Consider the following 18,491-nt stretch of genomic DNA (forward strand, 5'->3'; position numbering starts at 1 on the left):
GTGGCAGGGGTGAGTGTGAGAGAGATAAGAGTGGCAGGGGTGAGTGTGAGAGAGAGATAGGAGTGGCAGGGGTGAGTGTGAGAGAGATAAGAGTGGGCAGGGGTGAGTGTGAGAGAGAGATAAGAGTGGCAGGGGTGAGTGTGAGAGAGATAAGAGTGGCAGGGGTGAGTGTGAGTGATAGGAGTGGCAGGGGTGAGTGTGAGAGAGATAAGAGTGGCAGGGGTGAGTGTGAGAGAGATAGGAGTGGCAGGGGTGAGTGTGAGAGAGATAAGAGTGGCAGGGGTGAGTGTGAGAGAGATAAGAGTGGCAGGGGTGAGTGTGAGAGAGATAAGAGTGGCAGGGGTGAGTGTGAGAGAGATAGGAGTGGCAGGGGTGAGTGTGAGTGATAGGAGTGGCAGGGGTGAGTGTGAGAGAGATAAGAGTGGCAGGGGTGAGTGTGAGAGAGATAGGAGTGGCAGGGGTGAGTGTGAGTGATAGGAGTGGCAGGGGTGAGTGTGAGAGAGATAAGAGTGGCAGGGGTGAGTGTGAGAGAGATAGGAGTGGCAGGGGTGAGTGTGAGTGATAGGAGTGGCAGGGGTGAGTGTGAGAGAGATAAGAGTGGCAGGGGTGAGTGTGAGAGAGATAGGAGTGGCAGGGGTGAGTGTGAGAGAGATAAGAGTGGCAGGGGTGAGTGTGAGAGAGATAAGAGTGGCAGGGGTGAGTGTGAGAGAGATAGGAGTGGCAGGGGTGAGTGTGAGAGAGATAGGAGTGGCAGGGGTGAGTGTGAGTGATAGGAGTGGCAGGGGTGAGTGTGAGAGAGATAAGAGTGGCAGGGGTGAGTGTGAGAGAGATAGGAGTGGCAGGGGTGAGTGTGAGAGAGATAAGAGTGGCAGGGGTGAGTGTGAGAGAGATAAGAGTGGCAGGGGTGAGTGTGAGAGAGATAAGAGTGGCAGGGGGTGAGTGTGAGAGAGATAAGAAGTGGCAGGGGTGAGTGTGAGAGAGATAAGAGTGGCAGGGGTGAGTGTGAGTGATAGGAGTGGCAGGGGTGAGTGTGAGAGAGATAGGAGTGGCAGGGGTGAGTGTGAAGTGATAGGAGTGGCAGGGGTGAGTGTGAGAGAGATAAGAGTGGCAGGGGTGAGTGTGAGAGAGATAGGAGTGGCAGGGGTGAGTGTGAGAGAGATAAGAGTGGCAGGGGTGAGTGTGAGAGAGATAAGAGTGGCAGGGGTGAGTGTGAGAGAGATAAGAGTGGCAGGGGTGAGTGTGAGAGAGATAGGAGTGGCAGGGGTGAGTGTGAGAGAGATAGGAGTGGCAGGGGTGAGTGTGAGTGATAGGAGTGGCAGGGGTGAGTGTGAGAGAGATAAGAGTGGCAGGGGTGAGTGTGAGAGAGATAGGAGTGGCAGGGGTGAGTGTGAGAGAGATAAGAGTGGCAGGGGTGAGTGTGAGAGAGATAAGAGTGGCAGGGGTGAGTGTGAGAGAGATAAGAGTGGCAGGGGTGAGTGTGAGAGAGATAAGAGTGGCAGGGGTGAGTGTGAGTGATAGGAGTGGCAGGGGTGAGTGTGAGAGAGATAAGAGTGGCAGGGGTGAGTGTGAGAGAGATAGGAGTGGCAGGGGTGAGTGTGAGTGATAGGAGTGGCAGGGGTGAGTGTGAGAGAGATAAGAGTGGCAGGGGTGAGTGTGAGAGAGAGATAGGAGTGGCAGGGGTGAGTGTGAGAGAGATAGGAGTGGCAGGGGTGAGTGTGAGAGAGAGATAGGAGTGGCAGGGGTGAGTGTGAGTGATAGGAGTGGCAGGGGTGAGTGTGAGTGATAGGAGTGGCAGGGGTGAGTGTGAGAGAGATAAGAGTGGCAGGGGTGAGTGTGAGTGATAGGAGTGGCAGGGGTGAGTGTGAGAGAGATAGGAGTGGCAGGGGTGAGTGTGAGAGAGATAGGAGTGGCAGGGGTGAGTGTGAGTGATAGGAGTGGCAGGGGTGAGTGTGAAGAGAGATAAGAGTGGCAGGGGTGAGTGTGAGAGAGATAGGAGTGGCAGGGGTGAGTGTGAGTGATAGGAGTGGCAGGGGTGAGTGTGAGAGAGATAAGAGTGGCAGGGGTGAGTGTGAGAGAGATATGGAGTGGCAGGGGTGAGTGTGAGAGAGATAAGAGTGGCAGGGGTGAGTGTGAGAGAGATAAGAGTGGCAGGGGTGAGTGTGAGAGAGATAGGAGTGGCAGGGGTGAGTGGTGAGAGAGATAGGAGTGGCAGGGGTGAGTGTGAGTGATAGGAGTGGCAGGGGTGAGTGTGAGTAGAGATAAGAGTGGCAGGGTGAGTGTGAGAGAGATAGGAGTGGGAGGGGTGAGTGTGAGAGAGATAAGAGTGGCAGGGGTGAGTGTGAGAGAGATAAGAGTGGCAGGGGTGAGTGTGAGAGAGATAAGAGTGGCAGGGGTGAGTGTGAGAGAGATAAAGAGTGGCAGGGGTGAGTGTGAGAGAGATAAGAGTGGCAGGGGTGAGTGTGAGAGAGATAAGAGTGGCAGGGGTGAGTGTGAGAGAGATAGGAGTGGCAGGGGTGAGTGTGAGAGAGATAGGAGTGGCAGGGGTGAGTGTGAGAGAGATAGAGTGGCAGGGGTGAGTGTGAGAGAGATAGGAGTGGCAGGGGTGAGTGTGAGAGAGATAAGAGTGGCAGGGTGAGTGTGAGAGAGATAAGAGTGGCAGGGGTGAGTGTGAGAGAGAGATAAGAGTGGCAGGGGTGAGTGTTGAGAGAGATAAGAGTGGCAGGGGTGAGTGTGAGTGATAGGAGTGGCAGGGGTGAGTGTGAGAGAGATAGGAGTGGCAGGGGTGAGTGTGAGAGAGATAAGAAGTGGCAGGGGTGAGTGTGAGAGAGATAAGAGTGGCAGGGGTGAGTGTGAGAGAGAGATAGGAGTGGCAGGGGTGAGTGTGAGAGAGATAGAGTGGCAGGGGGTGAGTGGTGAGAGAGATAAGAGTGGCAGGGTGAGTGTTGAGAGAATAGGAGTGGCAGGGGTGAGTGTGAGAGAGATAGGAGTGGCAGGGGTGAGTGTGAGAGAGATAGGAGTGGCAGGGGTGAGTGTGAGAGAGATAAGAGTGGCAGGGGTGAGTGTGAGAGAGATAGGAGTGGCAGGGGTGAGTGTGAGAGAGATAGGAGTGGCAGGGGTGAGTGTGAGAGAGATAGGAGTGGCAGGGGTGAGTGTGAGAGAGATAGGAGTGGCAGGGGTGAGTGTGAGTGATAGGAGTGGCAGGGGTGAGTGTGAGAGAGTAAGAGTGGCAGGGGTGAGTGGTGAGAGAGATAGGAGTGGCAGGGTGAGTGTGAGAGAGATAAGAGTGGCAGGGGGTGAGTGTGAGAGAGATAGGAGTGGCAGGGGTGAGTGTGAGTGATAGGAGTGGCGGGGTGAGTGTGAGAGAGATAAGAGTGGCAGGGGTGAGTGTGAGAGAGATAGGAGTGGCAGGGGTGAGTGTGAGTGATAGGAGTGGCAGGGGTGAGTGTGAGAGAGATAAGAGTGGCAGGGGTGAGTGTGAGAGAGAGATAGGAGTGGCAGGGGTGAGTGTGAGAGAGATAGGAGTGGCAGGGGTGAGTGTTGAGAGAGAGATAGGAGTGGCAGGGGTGAGTGTGAGTGATAGGAGTGGCAGGGTGAGTGTGAGTGATAGGAGTGGCAGGGGTGAGTGTGAGAGAGATAAGAGTGGCAGGGGTGAGTGTGAGTGATAGGAGTGGCAGGGGTGAGTGTGAAGAGAGATAGGAGTGGCAGGGGTGAGTGTGAGAGAGATAGGAGTGGCAGGGGTGAGTGTGAGTGAATAGGAGTGGCAGGGGTGAGTGTGAGAGAGATAAGAGTGGCAGGGGTGAGTGTGAGAGAGATAGGAGTGGCAGGGGTGAGTGTGGAGTGATAGGAGTGGCAGGGGTGAGTGTGAGAGAGATAAGAGTGGCAGGGGTGAGTGTGAGAGAGATAGGAGTGGCAGGGGTGAGTGTGAGAGAGATAAGAGTGGCAGGGGTGAGTGTGAGAGAGATAAGAGTGGCAGGGGTGAGTGTGAGAGAGATAGGAGTGGCAGGGGTGAGTGTGAGAGAGATAGGAGTGGCAGGGGTGAGTGTGAGTGATAGGAGTGGCAGGGGTGAGTGTGAGAGAGATAAGAGTGGCAGGGGGTGAGTGTGAGAGAGATAGGAGTGGCAGGGGTGAGTGTGAGAGAGATAAGAGTGGCAGGGGTGAGTGTGAGAGAGATAAGAGTGGCAGGGGTGAGTGTGAGAGAGATAAGAGTGGCAGGGGTGAGTGTGAGAGAGATAAGAGTGGCAGGGGTGAGTGTGAGAGAGATAAGGAGTGGCAGGGGTGAGTGTGAGAGAGGATAAGAGTGGCAGGGGTGAGTGGTGAGAGAGATAGGAGTGGCAGGGGTGAGTGTGAGTGATAGGAGTGGCAGGGGTGAGTGTGAGAGAGATAAGAGTGGCAGGGGTGAGTGTGAGAGAGATAGGAGTGGCAGGGGTGAGTGTGAGAGATAGGAGTGGCAGGGTGAGTGTGAGAGAGATAAGGAGTGGCAGGGGTGAGTGTGAGAGAGATAGGAGTGGCAGGGGTGAGTGTGAGAGAGAGATAAGAGTGGCAGGGGTGAGTGTGAGAGAGAGATAAGAGTGGCAGGGGTGAGTGTGAGAGAGATAAGAGTGGCAGGGGTGAGTTGAGGATAGAGTGGCAGGGGTGAGTGTGAGAGAGATAGGAGTGGCAGGGGTGAGTGTGAGAGAGATAAGAGTGGCAGGGGTGAGTGTGAGAGAGATAAGAGTGGCAGGGGTGAGTGTGAGAGAGATAAGAGTGGCAGGGGTGAGTGTGAGAGAGAGATAGGAGTGGCAGGGGTGAGTGTTAGAGAGATAGGAGTGGCAGGGGTGAGTGTGAGAGAGATAAGAGTGGCAGGGGTGAGTGGTGAGAGAGATAGGAGTGGCAGGGGTGAGTGTGAGAGAGATAGGAGTGGCAGGGGTGAGTGTGAGTGATAGGAGTGGCAGGGGTGAGTGTGAGAGAGATAGGAGTGGCAGGGGTGAGTGTGAGAGAGATAAGAGTGGCAGGGCGTGAGTGATAGTGGCAGGGGTGAGTGTGAGAGAGATAAGAGTGGCAGGGGTGAGTGTGAGAGAGATAAGAGTGGCAGGGGTGAGTGTGAGAGAGTAAGAGTGGCAGGGGTGAGTGTGAGAGAGATAAGAGTGGCAGGGGTGAGTGTGAGAGAGATAAGAGTGGCAGGGGTGAGTGTGAGAGAGATAAGAGTGGCAGGGGTGAGTGTGAGAGAGATAGGAGTGGCAGGGGTGAGTGTGAGTGATAGGAGTGGCAGGGGTGAGTGTGAGAGAGATAAGAGTGGCAGGGGTGAGTGTGAGAGAGATAGGAGTGGCAGGGGTGAGTGTGAGTGATAGGAGTGGCAGGGGTGAGTGTGAGAGAGATAAGAGTGGCAGGGGTGAGTGTGAGAGAGATAGGAGTGGCAGGGGTGAGTGTGAGAGAGATAAGAGTGGCAGGGGTGAGTGTGAGAGAGAGATAAGAGTGGCAGGGGTGAGTGTGAGAGAGATAAGAGTGGCAGGGGTGAGTGTGGAGTGATAGGAGTGGCAGGGGTGAGTGTGAGAGAGATAGGAGTGGCAGGGGTGAGTGTGAGAGAGATAAGAGTGGCAGGGGTGAGTGTGAGAGAGATAAGAGTGGCAGGGGTGAGTGTGAGAGAGAGATAGGAGTGGCAGGGGTGAGTGTGAGAGAGATAGGAGTGGCAGGGGTGAGTGTGAGAGAGATAAGAGTGGCAGGGGTGAGTGTGAGAGAGATAGGAGTGGCAGGGGTGAGTGTGAGAGAGATAGGAGTGGCAGGGGTGAGTGTGAGAGAGATAGGAGTGGCAGGGGTGAGTGTGAGAGAGATAAGAGTGGCAGGGGTGAGTGGTGAGAGAGATAGGAGTGGCAGGGGTGAGTGTGAGAGAGATAGGAGTGGCAGGGGTGAGTGTGAGAGAGATAGGAGTGGCAGGGGTGAGTGTGGAGAGAGATAGGAGTGGCAGGGGTGAGTGTGAGTGATAGGAGTGGCAGGGGTGAGTGTGAGAGAGATAAGAGTGGCAGGGGTTGAGTGTGAGAGAGATAGGAGTGGCAGGGGTGAGTGTGAGAGAGATAAGAGTGGCAGGGGTGAGTGTGAGAGAGATAGGAGTGGCAGGGGTGAGTGTGAGTGATAGGAGTGGCAGGGGTGAGTGTGAGAGAGATAAGAGTGGCAGGGGTGAGTGTGAGAGAGGATAGGAGTGGCAGGGGTGAGTGTGAGTGATAGGAGTGGCAGGGGTGAGTGTGAGAGAGATAAGAGTGGCAGGGGTGAGTGTAGAGAGAGATCGAGTGGCAGGGGTGAGTGTGAGAGAGATAGGAGTGGCAGGGGTGAGTGTTGAGAGGAGAGATAGGACAGTGGCAAGGGGTGAGTGTGAGTGATAGGAGTGGCAGGGGTGGAGTTGGGTGAGTGATAGGAGGTGGCAGGGGTGAGTGTGAGAGAGATAAGAGTGGCAGGGGTGAGTGTGAGTGATAGGAGTGGGCAGGGGTGAGTGTGAGAGAGATGGAAGTGGCAGGGGTGAGTGTGAGAGAGATAGGAGTGGCAGGGGTGAGTGTGAAGTGATAGGAGTGGCAAGGGTGAGTGTGAGAGAGATAAGAGTGGCAGGGGTTGAGTGTGAGAGAGTAGGAGTGGCAGGGTGAGTGTGAGTGATAGGAGTGGCAGGGTGAGTGGTGAGAGAGATAAGAGTGGCAGGGGTGAGTGTGAGAGAGATAGGAGTGGCAGGGGTGAGTGTGAGAGAGATAAGAGTGCAGGGGTGTAGTGTGAGAGAGATAAGAGTGGCAGGGGTGAGTGTGGAGAGAGATAGGAGTGCAGGGGTGAGTGTGAGAGAGATAGGAGTGGCAGGGGTGAGTGTGAGTGATAGGAGTGGCAAGGGGTGAGTGTGAGAGAGATAAGAGTGGCAGGGGTGAGTGTGAGAGAGATAGGAGTGGCAGGGTGAGTGTGAGGAGATAAGAGTGGCAGGGGTGAGTGTGAGAGAGATAAGAGTGGCAGGGGTGAGTGTGAGAAGAGATAAGGGCAGGGGTGATGTGAAGAGATAAGAGTGCAGGGGTGAGTGTGAGAGAGATAAGGTGCAGGGGTGAGTGTGAGAGAGATTAAGAGTGGCAGGGTGAGTGTGAGAAGAGATAGGAAGTGGCAGGGGTGAGTGTGAGTTTGATAGGAGTGGCAGGGGTGAGTGTGAGAGCGATAAGAGTGGCAGGGGTGAGTGTGAGAGAGATAGGAGTGGCAGGGGTGAGTGTGAGTGATAGGAGTGGCAGGGGTGAGTGTGAGAGAGATAGAGTGGCAGGGGTGAGTGTGAGAGAGATAGGAGTGGGCAGGGGTGGAGTGTGAGAGAGATAAGAGTGGCAAGGGGTGAGTGTGAGGAAGAGATAAGAGTGGCAGGGGTGCAGTTGTGAGAGAGATAAGAGTGGCAGGGGAGTGTGAGTGATAGGATGGCAGGGTGAGTGTGGAGAGAGATAGGAGTGGCAGGGTGAGTGTGAGAGAGATAAGAGTGGCCGGGTGAGTGTGAAGAAGAGTTAAGAGTGGCGTGAGTGTGAGAGAGATAGAGTGGCAGGTGGTGAGTGTGAGAAGAGAGATAGGAGTGGCAGGGGTGAGTGTTAGAGAGATAGGAGTGGCAGGGGTGAGTGTGAGAGAGATAAGAGTGGCAGGGGTGAGTGTGAGAGAGCATAGGAGTGGCAGGGGTGAGTGTGAGAGAGATAGGCGTGGCAGGGGTGAGTGTAAGAGAGAAGGAGTGGAGGGTGAGTACTGAGAGAGATAAGAGTGGCAGGGGTGGTGTGAGAGGATAGGAGTGGCAGGGGTGAGTGTGAAGAGTGGAGTGGCAGGGTGAGTGTGAGTGATAGGAGTGGCAGGGGGTGGAGTGTGGAAGAGATAGGAGTGGCAGGGGTGAGTGTGAGAAGAGATAGGAAGTGGCAGAGGGGTGAGTGTGAAGAGAGATAAGAGTGGCAGGGGTGAGTGTGAGGTGAATAGGAAGTGGCAGGGTGAGTGTGAGAGAGATAAGATGGCAGGGGTGAAGTGTGAGAGAGATAAGAGTGGCAGGGTGAGTTGTGGAGAGACGATGAGTGGCCGGGGTGAGTGTGAGAGGATAAGAAGTGGCAGGGGTGAGTGTGAGAGAATAAGAGTGGCAGGGGTGGAGTGTGAGAGAGATAAGAGTGGCAGGGGTGAGTGTGAGAGAGATAGGAGTGGCAGGGGTGAGTGTGAGTGATAGGAGTGGGCTAGGGGTGAGTGTGAGAGAGATAGAGTGGCAGAGGGGTGAGGTGTGAGGAGAGATAGGGTGGCAGGGGTGAGTGGTGCAGTGATAGGAGTGCAGCAGGGGTGAGTGTGAGTAGACGATAATGGAGTGGCGGGGTGAGTGTGAGAGAGATAAGAGTGGCAGGGGTGGGAGTGTGAGAGGAGATTAAGAGTGGCAGGGGTGAGTGTGAGAGAGGAAGAGTGGCAAGGGGTGAGTGGGAAGAGAGATAGGAGTGGCAAGGGGTGAGTGTGAGAGAGATAGGAGTGGCAGGGTGAGAGTGTGGAGAGAGATAGGAGTGGCAGGGGTGAGTGTGGTGATAGGAGTGGCAGGGGTGAGTGTGAGAGAGATAAGAGTGGCAGGGGTGAGTGTGAGAGAGATAGGAGGTGGCAGGGTGAGTGTGAGAGAGATAAGAGTGGCAGGGTGAGTGTGAGAGAGATAGGAGTGGCAGGGGTGAGTGTGAGTGATAGGAGTGGCAGGGGTGAGTGTGGAGAGAGATAAGAGTGGCAGGGGTGAGTGTTGAGAGAGATAGGAGTGGCAGGGGTGAGTGTGAGTGATACGGAGTGGCAGGGGTGAGTGTGAGAGAGATAAGAGTGGCAGGGGTGAGTGTGAGAGAGAGATGGTAGTGGCATGTGAGTGTGAGAGAGATAGGAGTGGCAGGGGTGCGTGTGAGAGAGAGATAGGAGTGGCAGGGGTGAGTGTGAGTGATAGGAGTGGCAGGGGTGAGTGTGAGTGTGAGTGAGAGTAGAGAGTGGCAGGGGTGAGTGTGAGTGATAGGAGTGGCAGGGGTGAGTGTGAGGAGTAGGAAGTGGCAGGGGGGTGAAGTGTGAGCGAGATAGGAGTGGCAGGGGTGAGTGTGAGTGATAGGAGTGGCTAGGGGTGAGTGTGAGAGAAATAAGAGTGGCAGGGGTGAGTGTGAGAGGAGATAGGAGTGGCAGGGGTGAGTGTGAGTGTAGGAGTGGCAGGGGTGAGTGTGAGAGAGATAAGAGTGGGCAGGGGTGAGTGTGCGAGAGATAGGAGTGGCAGGGGTGAGTGTGAGAAGATAAGAGTGGCAGGGGTGGAGTGTGAGAGAAGATAAAGAGTGGCAGGGGTGAGTGTGAGGAGATAGGAGTGGCAGGGGTGAGTGTGAGAGAGATAGGAGTGGCAGGGGTGAGTGTGAGTGATAGGAGTGGCAGGGGTGAGTGTGAGAGAGTCAGAGTGGCAGGGGTGAGTGTAGAGAGATAGGAGTGGCAGGGGTGAGTGTGAGAGAGATAAGAGTGGCAGGGGTGAGTGTGAGAGAGATAAGAGTGGCAGGGGTGAGTGTGAGAGAGATAAGAGTGGCAGGGGTGAGTGTGAGAGAGATAAGAGTGGCAGGGGTGAGTGTGAGAAGAGAATAAGAGTGGGCTAGGGGTGAGTGGTGAGAGAGATAAGAGTGGCAGGGGTGAGTGTGAGAGAGATAGGAGTGGCAGGGGTGAGTGTGAGTGTCAAGGAGTGGCAGGGGTGAGTGTGAGAGAGATAAGGAGTGGCAGGGGTGGAGTGTAGAGAGAATAGGAGTGCAGGGGTGAGTGTGAGTGATAGGAGTGGCAGGGGTGAGTGTGGAGAGAAATAAAGAGTGGCAGGGGTGAGTGTGAGAGCAACAGATTAGGAGTGGCAGGGTGAGTGGGAGAGATAAAGAGTGGCAGGGGTGAGTGTGAGAGAGAGATAAGAGTGGCAGGGTGAGTGTGAGAGAGATAAGAGTGGCAGGGTGAGTGTGAGTGATAGGAGTGCAGGGGTGAGTGTGAGAGAGATAGGAGTGGCAGGGGTGAGTGTGAAGAGAGATAAGAGTGGCAGGGGTGAGTGTGAAGAAGAATAAGAGTGGCAGGGTGAGTGGTGGAGAGAGATTAAGAGTGGCATGGGGTGCGTGTTGAGAGAGAGATAGGAGTGGCAGGGGTGAGTGTTAGAGAGATAGGGAGTGGCAGGGTGAGTGTGAGAGAGATAAGAGTGGCAGGGGTGAGTGTGAGAGAGATAGGAGTGGCAGGGGTGAAGTGTGAGGAGATAGGGATGGTGCAGGGTGAGTGTAAGAGAGATAGGAGTGGCAGGGGTGAGTGTGAGAGAGATAAGAGTGGCAGGGGTGAGTGTGAGAGAGATAGGAGTGGCAGGGGTGAGTGTGTTAGAGAGATAAGGAGTGGCAGGGGTGAGTGTGAGGTGATAGGAGTGGAGGAGTGTGCAAGGGGTGAGTGTGAGAGAGATGGAGTGGCAGGGGTGAGTGTGAGAGAGATAGAGTGGCAGGGGTGAGTGTGAGTGATAGGAGTGGCAGGGGTGGAGTGTGAGAGAGATAAGAGTGGCAGGGGTGAGTGTGAGAGAGATAAGAGTGGCAGGGTGAGTGTGAGAGAGATAAGAGTGGCAGGGGTGAGTGTGAGAGAGACTAACAGAGTGGCAGGGGTGAGTGTGAGAGAGATAAGAGTGGCAGGGGTGAGTGTGAGAGATAAGAGTGGCAGGGGTGAGTGTGGAGAGAATAGAGAGTGGCAGGGGTGAGTGGTGAGTGAATAGGAGTGGCAGGGGTGAGTGTGAGAGAGATAAGAGTGGCAGGGGTGAGTGTGAGAGAGATAGGAGTGGCAGGGGTGAGTGTGAGTGATAGGAGTGGCAGGGTGAGTGTGAGAGAGATAAGGAGTGGCAGGGTGAGTGTGAGAGAGATAGGAGTGGCAGGGGTGAGTGTGAGATAAAGGAGTGGCAGGGGTGAGTGTGAGATAAAGGAGTGGCAGGGTGAGTGTGAGAGAGATAAGAGTGGCAGGGGTGAGTGTGAGAGAGAGATAAGAGTGGCAGGGGTGAGTGTGAGAGAGATAAGAGTGGCAGGGGTGAGTGTGAGAGAGATAGGAGTGGCAGGGGTGAGTGTGAGAGAGATAGGAGTGGCAGGGGTGAGTGTGAGAGAGATAGGAGTGGCAGGGGTGAGTGTGAGTGATAGGAGTGGCAGGGGTGAGTGTGAGAGAGATAAGAGTGGCAGGGGTGAGTGTGAGAGAGATAAGAGTGGCAGGGGTGAGTGTGAGTGATAGAGTGGCAGGGGTGAGTGTGAGAGAGATAGGAGTGGCAGGGGTGAGTGTGAGAGAGATAGGAGTGGCAGGGGTGAGTGTGAGTGATAGGAGTAACCATCCCGGCTCCAGCAGGAGGAATACATTCAGAAAGCTTCAGTGACAGTAAGGGGCACGGGCCTCATGCAGAGGGGAGACCCCTAGGAGCCCATAGGCTGGCATAGTAAGGCGGGAAAACCAAGCTTCCAGAAACTGAGCGCAGAGCCTTAGGCAGCACTGAAGAAACACAGGCAGTACTAATGGGCTTTCTCCTATTCCCACAAGTAGCACTCCAGACTCTTGTTAGGGTTGTGCATCTCCTGGGCAGTGAGTCCATTCAGGAAGGCCCTCCTAGTCCAGCACCTGTTCTCAGATTGCTTCTTGGGCCAATTTGTACAGAGCGGATCTGTTTCTAAACCTGAACCTTATTGCCCTACTTCAACTTGAATTGCTGCTCTGTTTCTGAAGCAAACACCCCAGTTTTACAAGGGCCAGGGCAACAGTACATTTAGTAACAACATTTTGATATTACTGTTCCTCTAAAACACATTGACACCACAAAAAAAAACACAGAAAGACACAGATTTATACACAAAAATGACTGGGAGACTAAATCACACACAAACACACTGTCACACAAATACATTTATAGACAGAAATAGGCTGAGTTCAGACAAAGGTGCTAATTTGTACCAGTTCAATTACCCATATTTTGCACCTTTTAGTAAGTGAATTGCTGGCTGGTTGTTATTGACCTACAGAGACATATGCAACATGTGAGGTGCAATGTGCAAAAAGTAGGTGCATAATACCCTGGTTTTATTTATATCTGTACAAGATTTACCAAGCTCTGCCCTGCCTTTGATCTGGGAGTTGCAAAAACCTCATTCTGCCAATAAAAGAATATCCGCCTTACTGTTCTCAGAATGAGATTCCACAGAGAATGCAGTTGGTATGTGGTTTCTTTGAATTCAGCATGAAGAGGGTGGGACTTTGTCTATGTGACATCACAGTGGGGATATAGCCACTCCCATTCAGCAACTGATTGAACTGGTTCTCAGAGAAATCATTCTAACTCACTGTAATATTATTGAATGCCTTTCATAAAGTAAGCATTTCTGTTAAATGAATATATTTGAGAATATTATTATTTTCATCCTATCCATCCACTGGGGAAATTCGATTTTCACGATAGTTCCCCTTTAAGGCCATTGAAACATTTTGTGCCTTAAGCTACTAAACATGCCTTCCCCTTTAAATTTGTCATCTCTAGAATGGTAAACCCTACACTCAAACATTCATCTCATTTGTTTTACCAGAACTGCCGCAATATATTTTGGCACCTGCCCAGCCAGAAATAGTGACCGTAATGTTGTTCTTGTGCTGCGGAGAGTGTGTAAAACAGGTGATTATGACTTAAAGAGCCACAGGGTACAATTGTGAGCGGTGCTGGGGATCCCCTTGTACTGACACTGCCAATGTATCAGCCACATACAGAGAGAGGCTAATATAGGGCTTTGCTATTTGCCCACCAAACTAGCGGTTGGGAAGATCCTTCTTCAGTTCTGACTGTTTCCTCGGCCAATAGAAAGACGTTGTCATAGTAAAGTCTATAATAGAAGGAACAGTTGTGATAGTAAAGTGTATAATAAGTAGAGACATCAGTACTTCTATTGTATATATGTGAGTGTACAGGGAGGTTGCTATGGGTGTGTGTATAGGTGGGTACACGGGGGTTAGAGGGGGTCAACTTGGTGGACTTTTATTCAACCCAACTTAACTATGTTACTATTATTATTATTATTATTATTATTAACATGGATTTATAACATATTGTGCAGCGCTATATATGTAACTATATAGAACAAACACAGTTTGTGGTTTAAAGGGTATCTTCTTTTGAGTTATTCAGCTTTTTAATCGGCAGCTTTCCCGTTTGCAATTTCAACAATCCGGTTGCTATGTTTCTACTCACCCTAGCAACCAAGCAGTGATTTCAAAAAGAGACTGGAACAAGAGAGGCACCAAACAGAAAGTTCATTAATAAAAAGTAATAGTAATAACAAGACATTTGTAGCCTTACAGAGCATTTGTTTTTTTTAGATGGGTCACTGACCCCCATTTGAAAGCTGAAAAGTCAGAAGAAGAAAAAGGCAAATCATTGGAAAAAATATAAATTTAAATAGTTGCTTAGAAGTAGCCATTCTATAACATAATCATAGTTCATTTAAAGTTGGTAAATCAGCAACTAATTGTACTCTGGAGAACCACATATATTTATCCAGAAATACACACCATGTTTCAGTTCCAGGGATACCCCATCAGTCGCTTAGTAAACAATGTACAACTCAAATCACCTTTACACCCCCACAAATACCAACTAGTGCATCAGCTCCATCATGTGGTCAGGCCCATTGGAACTCATGTGTAGGAATTTCTCCTGGGAAGTATTGCCATCTAATGGCCTGCTCTGGTATTGCATCACAATCATTCTAGATCACATAAGGGATAAGTAATCCTTTAAAATAAGTGAATGTAAAATGAATGAGGGCTCTATTCAAGCATTTTTGCCATTTACATATATTTTTTTTAATTTGAGTATATTAAGGGATACATGTAGTGCTTATAGGAATGAATTTTGTTACAACAGCGCCACCTGCTGATCAGTTTCCAGGAGTTAAGCAAACGCTGCTTTCAGTAGCAATTATTTTACAAATAATTTTAAAATCACTAACTTTTTTTATTTTTCAATAAATGTGTATTGGAATGTCACTTAGAATTTTTTTTTCTTTTATGAGGCAAATGTTTATTTTGGGGTTGACTTGTGCTTTAAACATATCAAGGGCTCAATGACAACACTACAGGGGTTATTTACTAAAATCTGACTTTATCTCATTGTCCAAATAAAAAAAGCTCGACCAAACTCCTATGCCTGATTTTGCTTTATTTATTAATAAATTAACTTGATTTTCTTGGATCGGTGGAAAAATTAAGCAAAAACCCTAATTGTACTTTTTTGGGGCGTATCTCCTTATTTCCCCCTTTTTTTAGGCTTTGCCTGAAAACCCTGATTATTGGGCTAAACCCAGGGCAGACCACGATAACTTCAGATTGGGATAGGTGTCTCTCATTTGCCTGGAAGGGGGAAAGACACAGTTGCTCTGTTCAAGACGACCCACTTCAACAAAAAGTAGCGCGGCCCCTCGGGCATTTCCCCGAACAGGCACATTGCCAGTCCAGGCCTGCCCTGGTGGAAGAGTCCTGCAAGGGGTCGGGTATCTGTGTAATACTCACAAAGTGGTTGGATTTTGGTCCGTACCCTGGAGCTCCCACCCTCCCTAGTGCTGTAGGCAATTTATTTGTCCGGCAGAATCTGTTTTTGGGTCAGAAAGGTAAAACGTAACTGTGGAGGGTGCAGGTTGGGCAGTGGCTCTGGTAAGGGGATGTGTGGGGTGGCGGGTGCAGGTTGGATTAGGGTTCAGCAGGTCTGGGTCGTACAGGGGTCCTTGTGACTGGACTCATACAAGTCTCTACCTGGTGGTACTTACTAAGGGTCCCACTGTGATGGCTTCAGGGAGCCACATCATGTTCCTACGAGACAAATACCCGACACAAATAACTAGTTTGGAACTGACCTTATTCCTTCTCTCTTGTCTGATCTACAGAACTTAAATACTGACAATGGACATCTGAGAACAGCTGGTAACCAAGGGCAGCGCTCATGGCAACAGTGGATCAGGAAGGTGGGTACAACAGCTGGGCCTGAAGAATGAGACTTCAGGGCTGTCACACTGACTACTCTGCACTCTCAAACCAACCCAACTCATGTGCTGTCTCTTGCACTCTGTCTCTTTAGCTTCAGATTTTAGTGATGTGACTCTACACTTGGTGATGGTGGCACTGACACTGGGACATAAATAGATAAATAATGGTAAATAATAGTAAATCATGGCAATGTATATAATGATTTACAGATGATAACTAAATAGATGATGGATAATAATTAATAGGTAGTGATTAATGATAACTAGATGAATGACAGTGATAGATTATAGACAGATGATAGATAGATAATGGTAAATAGAAAATGATACATAATGATTAGTTAATAGATGATAACTAGATAGATGACAAATAGAAGACAGATGTGAATGATAGGTGAAGATTTGTTTGATACATTGATGATAAGTAGTGATTGATAGATGATAACTAGTTAGATGGATAGATACACAGATATATACAGGGATGGATACATTGATTGGTAGATACAAAAGACAGACAGACATATATTTACCCTGTAGATATTTCCTCTCACTCATTCACCTTCTTTTTACAGTACAAATATTGGCTGATTATCTCAGTGATTGTTGTCGTTGGAATTATTATTGGTTTTGCTTTCCTCATCTATTATGTCACACAAGCAGGTGAGAAACTCCATCATGTTCTATCATATAATACAGGGCAATAGTAACAAACACCAACAGCTGAAGTGGCATCTAGTGACCGTGGGTCAGACATCGGGGTGTCAGGACTTGTGCACATGAGTTGTATAATGTTGGACAGACCAGTCAATGGCCAATTTACATTTCACTTACCAGGGGCCCCTCAGTTGGAAACAAAGTTACAGAGAGGTGAGGTTCATATAACAAAATAAAATATAAATAAATACCCCCTGTGTTTCCAAGGCCTATTTGCATTAGTGCTGGATGGACAGAGCAAAGGGATGGTGTTGCTGAACTATGTCATTCTCAAAGGCCTGTCCCACCTGCTTCCCACAGGATAACTGTAATTGCAGAATTGGGAAGAGTAAAGGTGAGAGGGTGACACAAGGGAGACTTTATGGTTATATTCATAATATGGATCCATCTTGCTCTGCAAATCCAGGGTCTGCTGACCCCCAGCCTTCTCCCTACTATTGTGTCCCTCACCCCCAGGGTTCCCTTCCACCCTAAATTCCCAAGATCACCCCTTGTGTACATCCTCCCCTCTTATCATTTCCTACTAATGCCGAGGCCCCGCCCCTGAGGAACAGTACAATGCTTCTTCTAGACAGTTTGTTGCCCTATTGGGGCAAAGTAAAACAAATTTACCCTGTTCTACCCATAGATCTCTGTAATGACTACACTCCTGTTGTATAAGGGCAGTTACTGTGTACAGGACTACAGGAGTAGTTGGACTTTTTATGTTCCCAAAAAACTTGCCTTACTGGGCCCCCAGGCTCTGCTCCAGTCAGTAGTGTAACTAGATGTTACTGGGCCCCACAGAACATTAAGCCGTTACCTTTGGGCAGTATATATGTATAAGTGAGTGTATATAGTGCTACTAGGATTTGTATGGGTTGTACAATTTTACAATATAGAAAAGTACCCACAGGCAGGGTAATCGTAATAAATAAATGAATCTAAATATACAGAGATTACGTGCAATGTGGTAGAGACACATTAGGAAGGAATCCCTGCCCTGAAGAGCTTACAGTCTAAGTGATTGGAGAACATATAGGCACAAATAGGAGGGCAAAAGTGCTCACGTTCAGGGTATTGGCCTTTAAGTGACAGGAATGAACTGGATCAGGTAATGAGTAATAAAAAGTAGCAATAACAATACATTTGGTTTTTTTAGATGGGGTCAGCGACCCCCATTTGAAAGCTGCAAAGAGTCGGAAGAAGGCAAATAATTTAAAAACTAGAAAAAAAAAAAAAGAAAAGACCAATTGAAAAGTTGCTTAGAATTAGCCATTCTATAACATCATAAAAGTTATCTTAAAGGGGGACCACCCACTGTCTTGTATTGTAGGGCACATGGAAGGCTGGAATACAGTGGAATAAGATTCCCCAGACACAACTTGGCATATATATACATATGACGGCATGTTACACAACCCTACACAACATTAGTCACACCTTATGGCTGTTATTTGCTTTCCCAGTTGACCTGGATAATAACCCTGATAATGAAGAGAGGAATTCTACTGAGCCCCCCGATGCTGGAGGGGCCCTAATCTGGCAGAACTGCAGTGGAATCCGACTCAATATCTCGACTGATGAGGTTTCCTGGGGAGATGCCAATGGCAACTGCACAAAGTATGGAGGGCAACTAATAGACAAGTCCCAGGTAACATTCCCCATACATTGTAACATAGTAAGTAAGGTTGAAAAAAGACACATGTCCATCAAGTTCAACCTTTTGCCTGACTGCCAGTTCTTCCAGAGGAAGGCAAAAAAAAAAAACCCATCTGAAGCTTCTTCAATTTGCCTCAGAGGGGAAAAAATTCCTTCCTGTCTCCAAAATGGCAATGGGACCAGTCCCTGGATCAACTTGTACTATGAGCTCTCTCCCATATCCCTGTATTCCCTCACTTGCTAAACACCATCCAACCCCTTCTTATACCTATCTAATGTATCAGCCTGTACCACTGATTCACTTCCCAGCTCTCCCTGTAACACCCCTTTCCCTCCTCTAATCTCATTGGCTCCCTCCTGTCTGCTGGGAGTAGCTACTGGTGAATAAAGCATCCGACCCTTCCTTGTACCTATCTAATGTATCAGCCTGTACCACTGATTCACTTCCCAGCTCTCCCTGTAACACCCCTTTCCCTCCTCTAATCTCATTGGCTCCCTCCTGTCTGCTGGGAGGAGCTACTGGTGAATAAAGCATCCGACCCTTCCTTGTACCTATCTAATGTATCAGCCTGTACCACTGATTCACTTCCCAGCTCTCCCTGTAACACCCCTTTCCCTCCTCTAATCTCATTGGCTCCCTCCTGTCTGCTGGGAGGAGCTACTGGTGAATAAAGCATCCGACCCTTCCTTGTACCTATCTAATGTATCAGCCTGTACCACTGATTGACTTCCCAGCTCTCCCTGTAACACCCCTTTCCCTCCTCTAATCTCATTGGCTCCCTCCTGTCTGCTGGGAGGAGCTACTGGTGAATAAAGCATCCGACCCTTCCTTGTACCTATCTAATGTATCAGCCTGTACCCCTGATTCACTTCCCAGCTCTCCCTGTAACACCCCTTTCCCTCCTCTAATCTCATTGGCTCCCTCCTGTCTGCTGGGAGGAGCTACTGGTGAATAAAGCATCCGACCCTTCCTTGTACCTATCTAATGTATCAGCCTGTACCCCTGATTCACTTCCCAGCTCTCCCTGTAAAACCCCTTTCCCTCCTCTAATATCATTGGCTCCCTCCTGTCTGCTGGGAGGAGCTACTGGTGAATAAAGCATCCGACCCTTCCTTATACCTATCTAATGTATCAGCCTGTACCACTGATTCAGGGAGACA

At 49.9% G+C, this 18,491-nt stretch overlaps 1 protein-coding gene across 1 annotated transcript in view; it reads left to right on the forward strand.

Annotated features, from left to right (window-relative positions):
* The window catches only part of LOC108717263, a 33,993-nt gene that overhangs the window by 12,019 nt on the left and 3,483 nt on the right, over nucleotides 1-18,491 (forward strand). The window contains exons 2-4 of the mRNA XM_018264137.2: nucleotides 14,877-14,954; nucleotides 15,548-15,635; nucleotides 17,138-17,322. Coding sequence (XP_018119626.1) covers nucleotides 14,877-14,954; nucleotides 15,548-15,635; nucleotides 17,138-17,322 — 351 coding nt within the window. The remainder of the gene's footprint in view (nucleotides 1-14,876; nucleotides 14,955-15,547; nucleotides 15,636-17,137; nucleotides 17,323-18,491) is intronic.

This window comes from Xenopus laevis, chromosome 5L (genome assembly GCF_017654675.1).
Source record: "Xenopus laevis strain J_2021 chromosome 5L, Xenopus_laevis_v10.1, whole genome shotgun sequence".
Classification (NCBI taxonomy): domain Eukaryota; kingdom Metazoa; phylum Chordata; class Amphibia; order Anura; family Pipidae; genus Xenopus; species Xenopus laevis.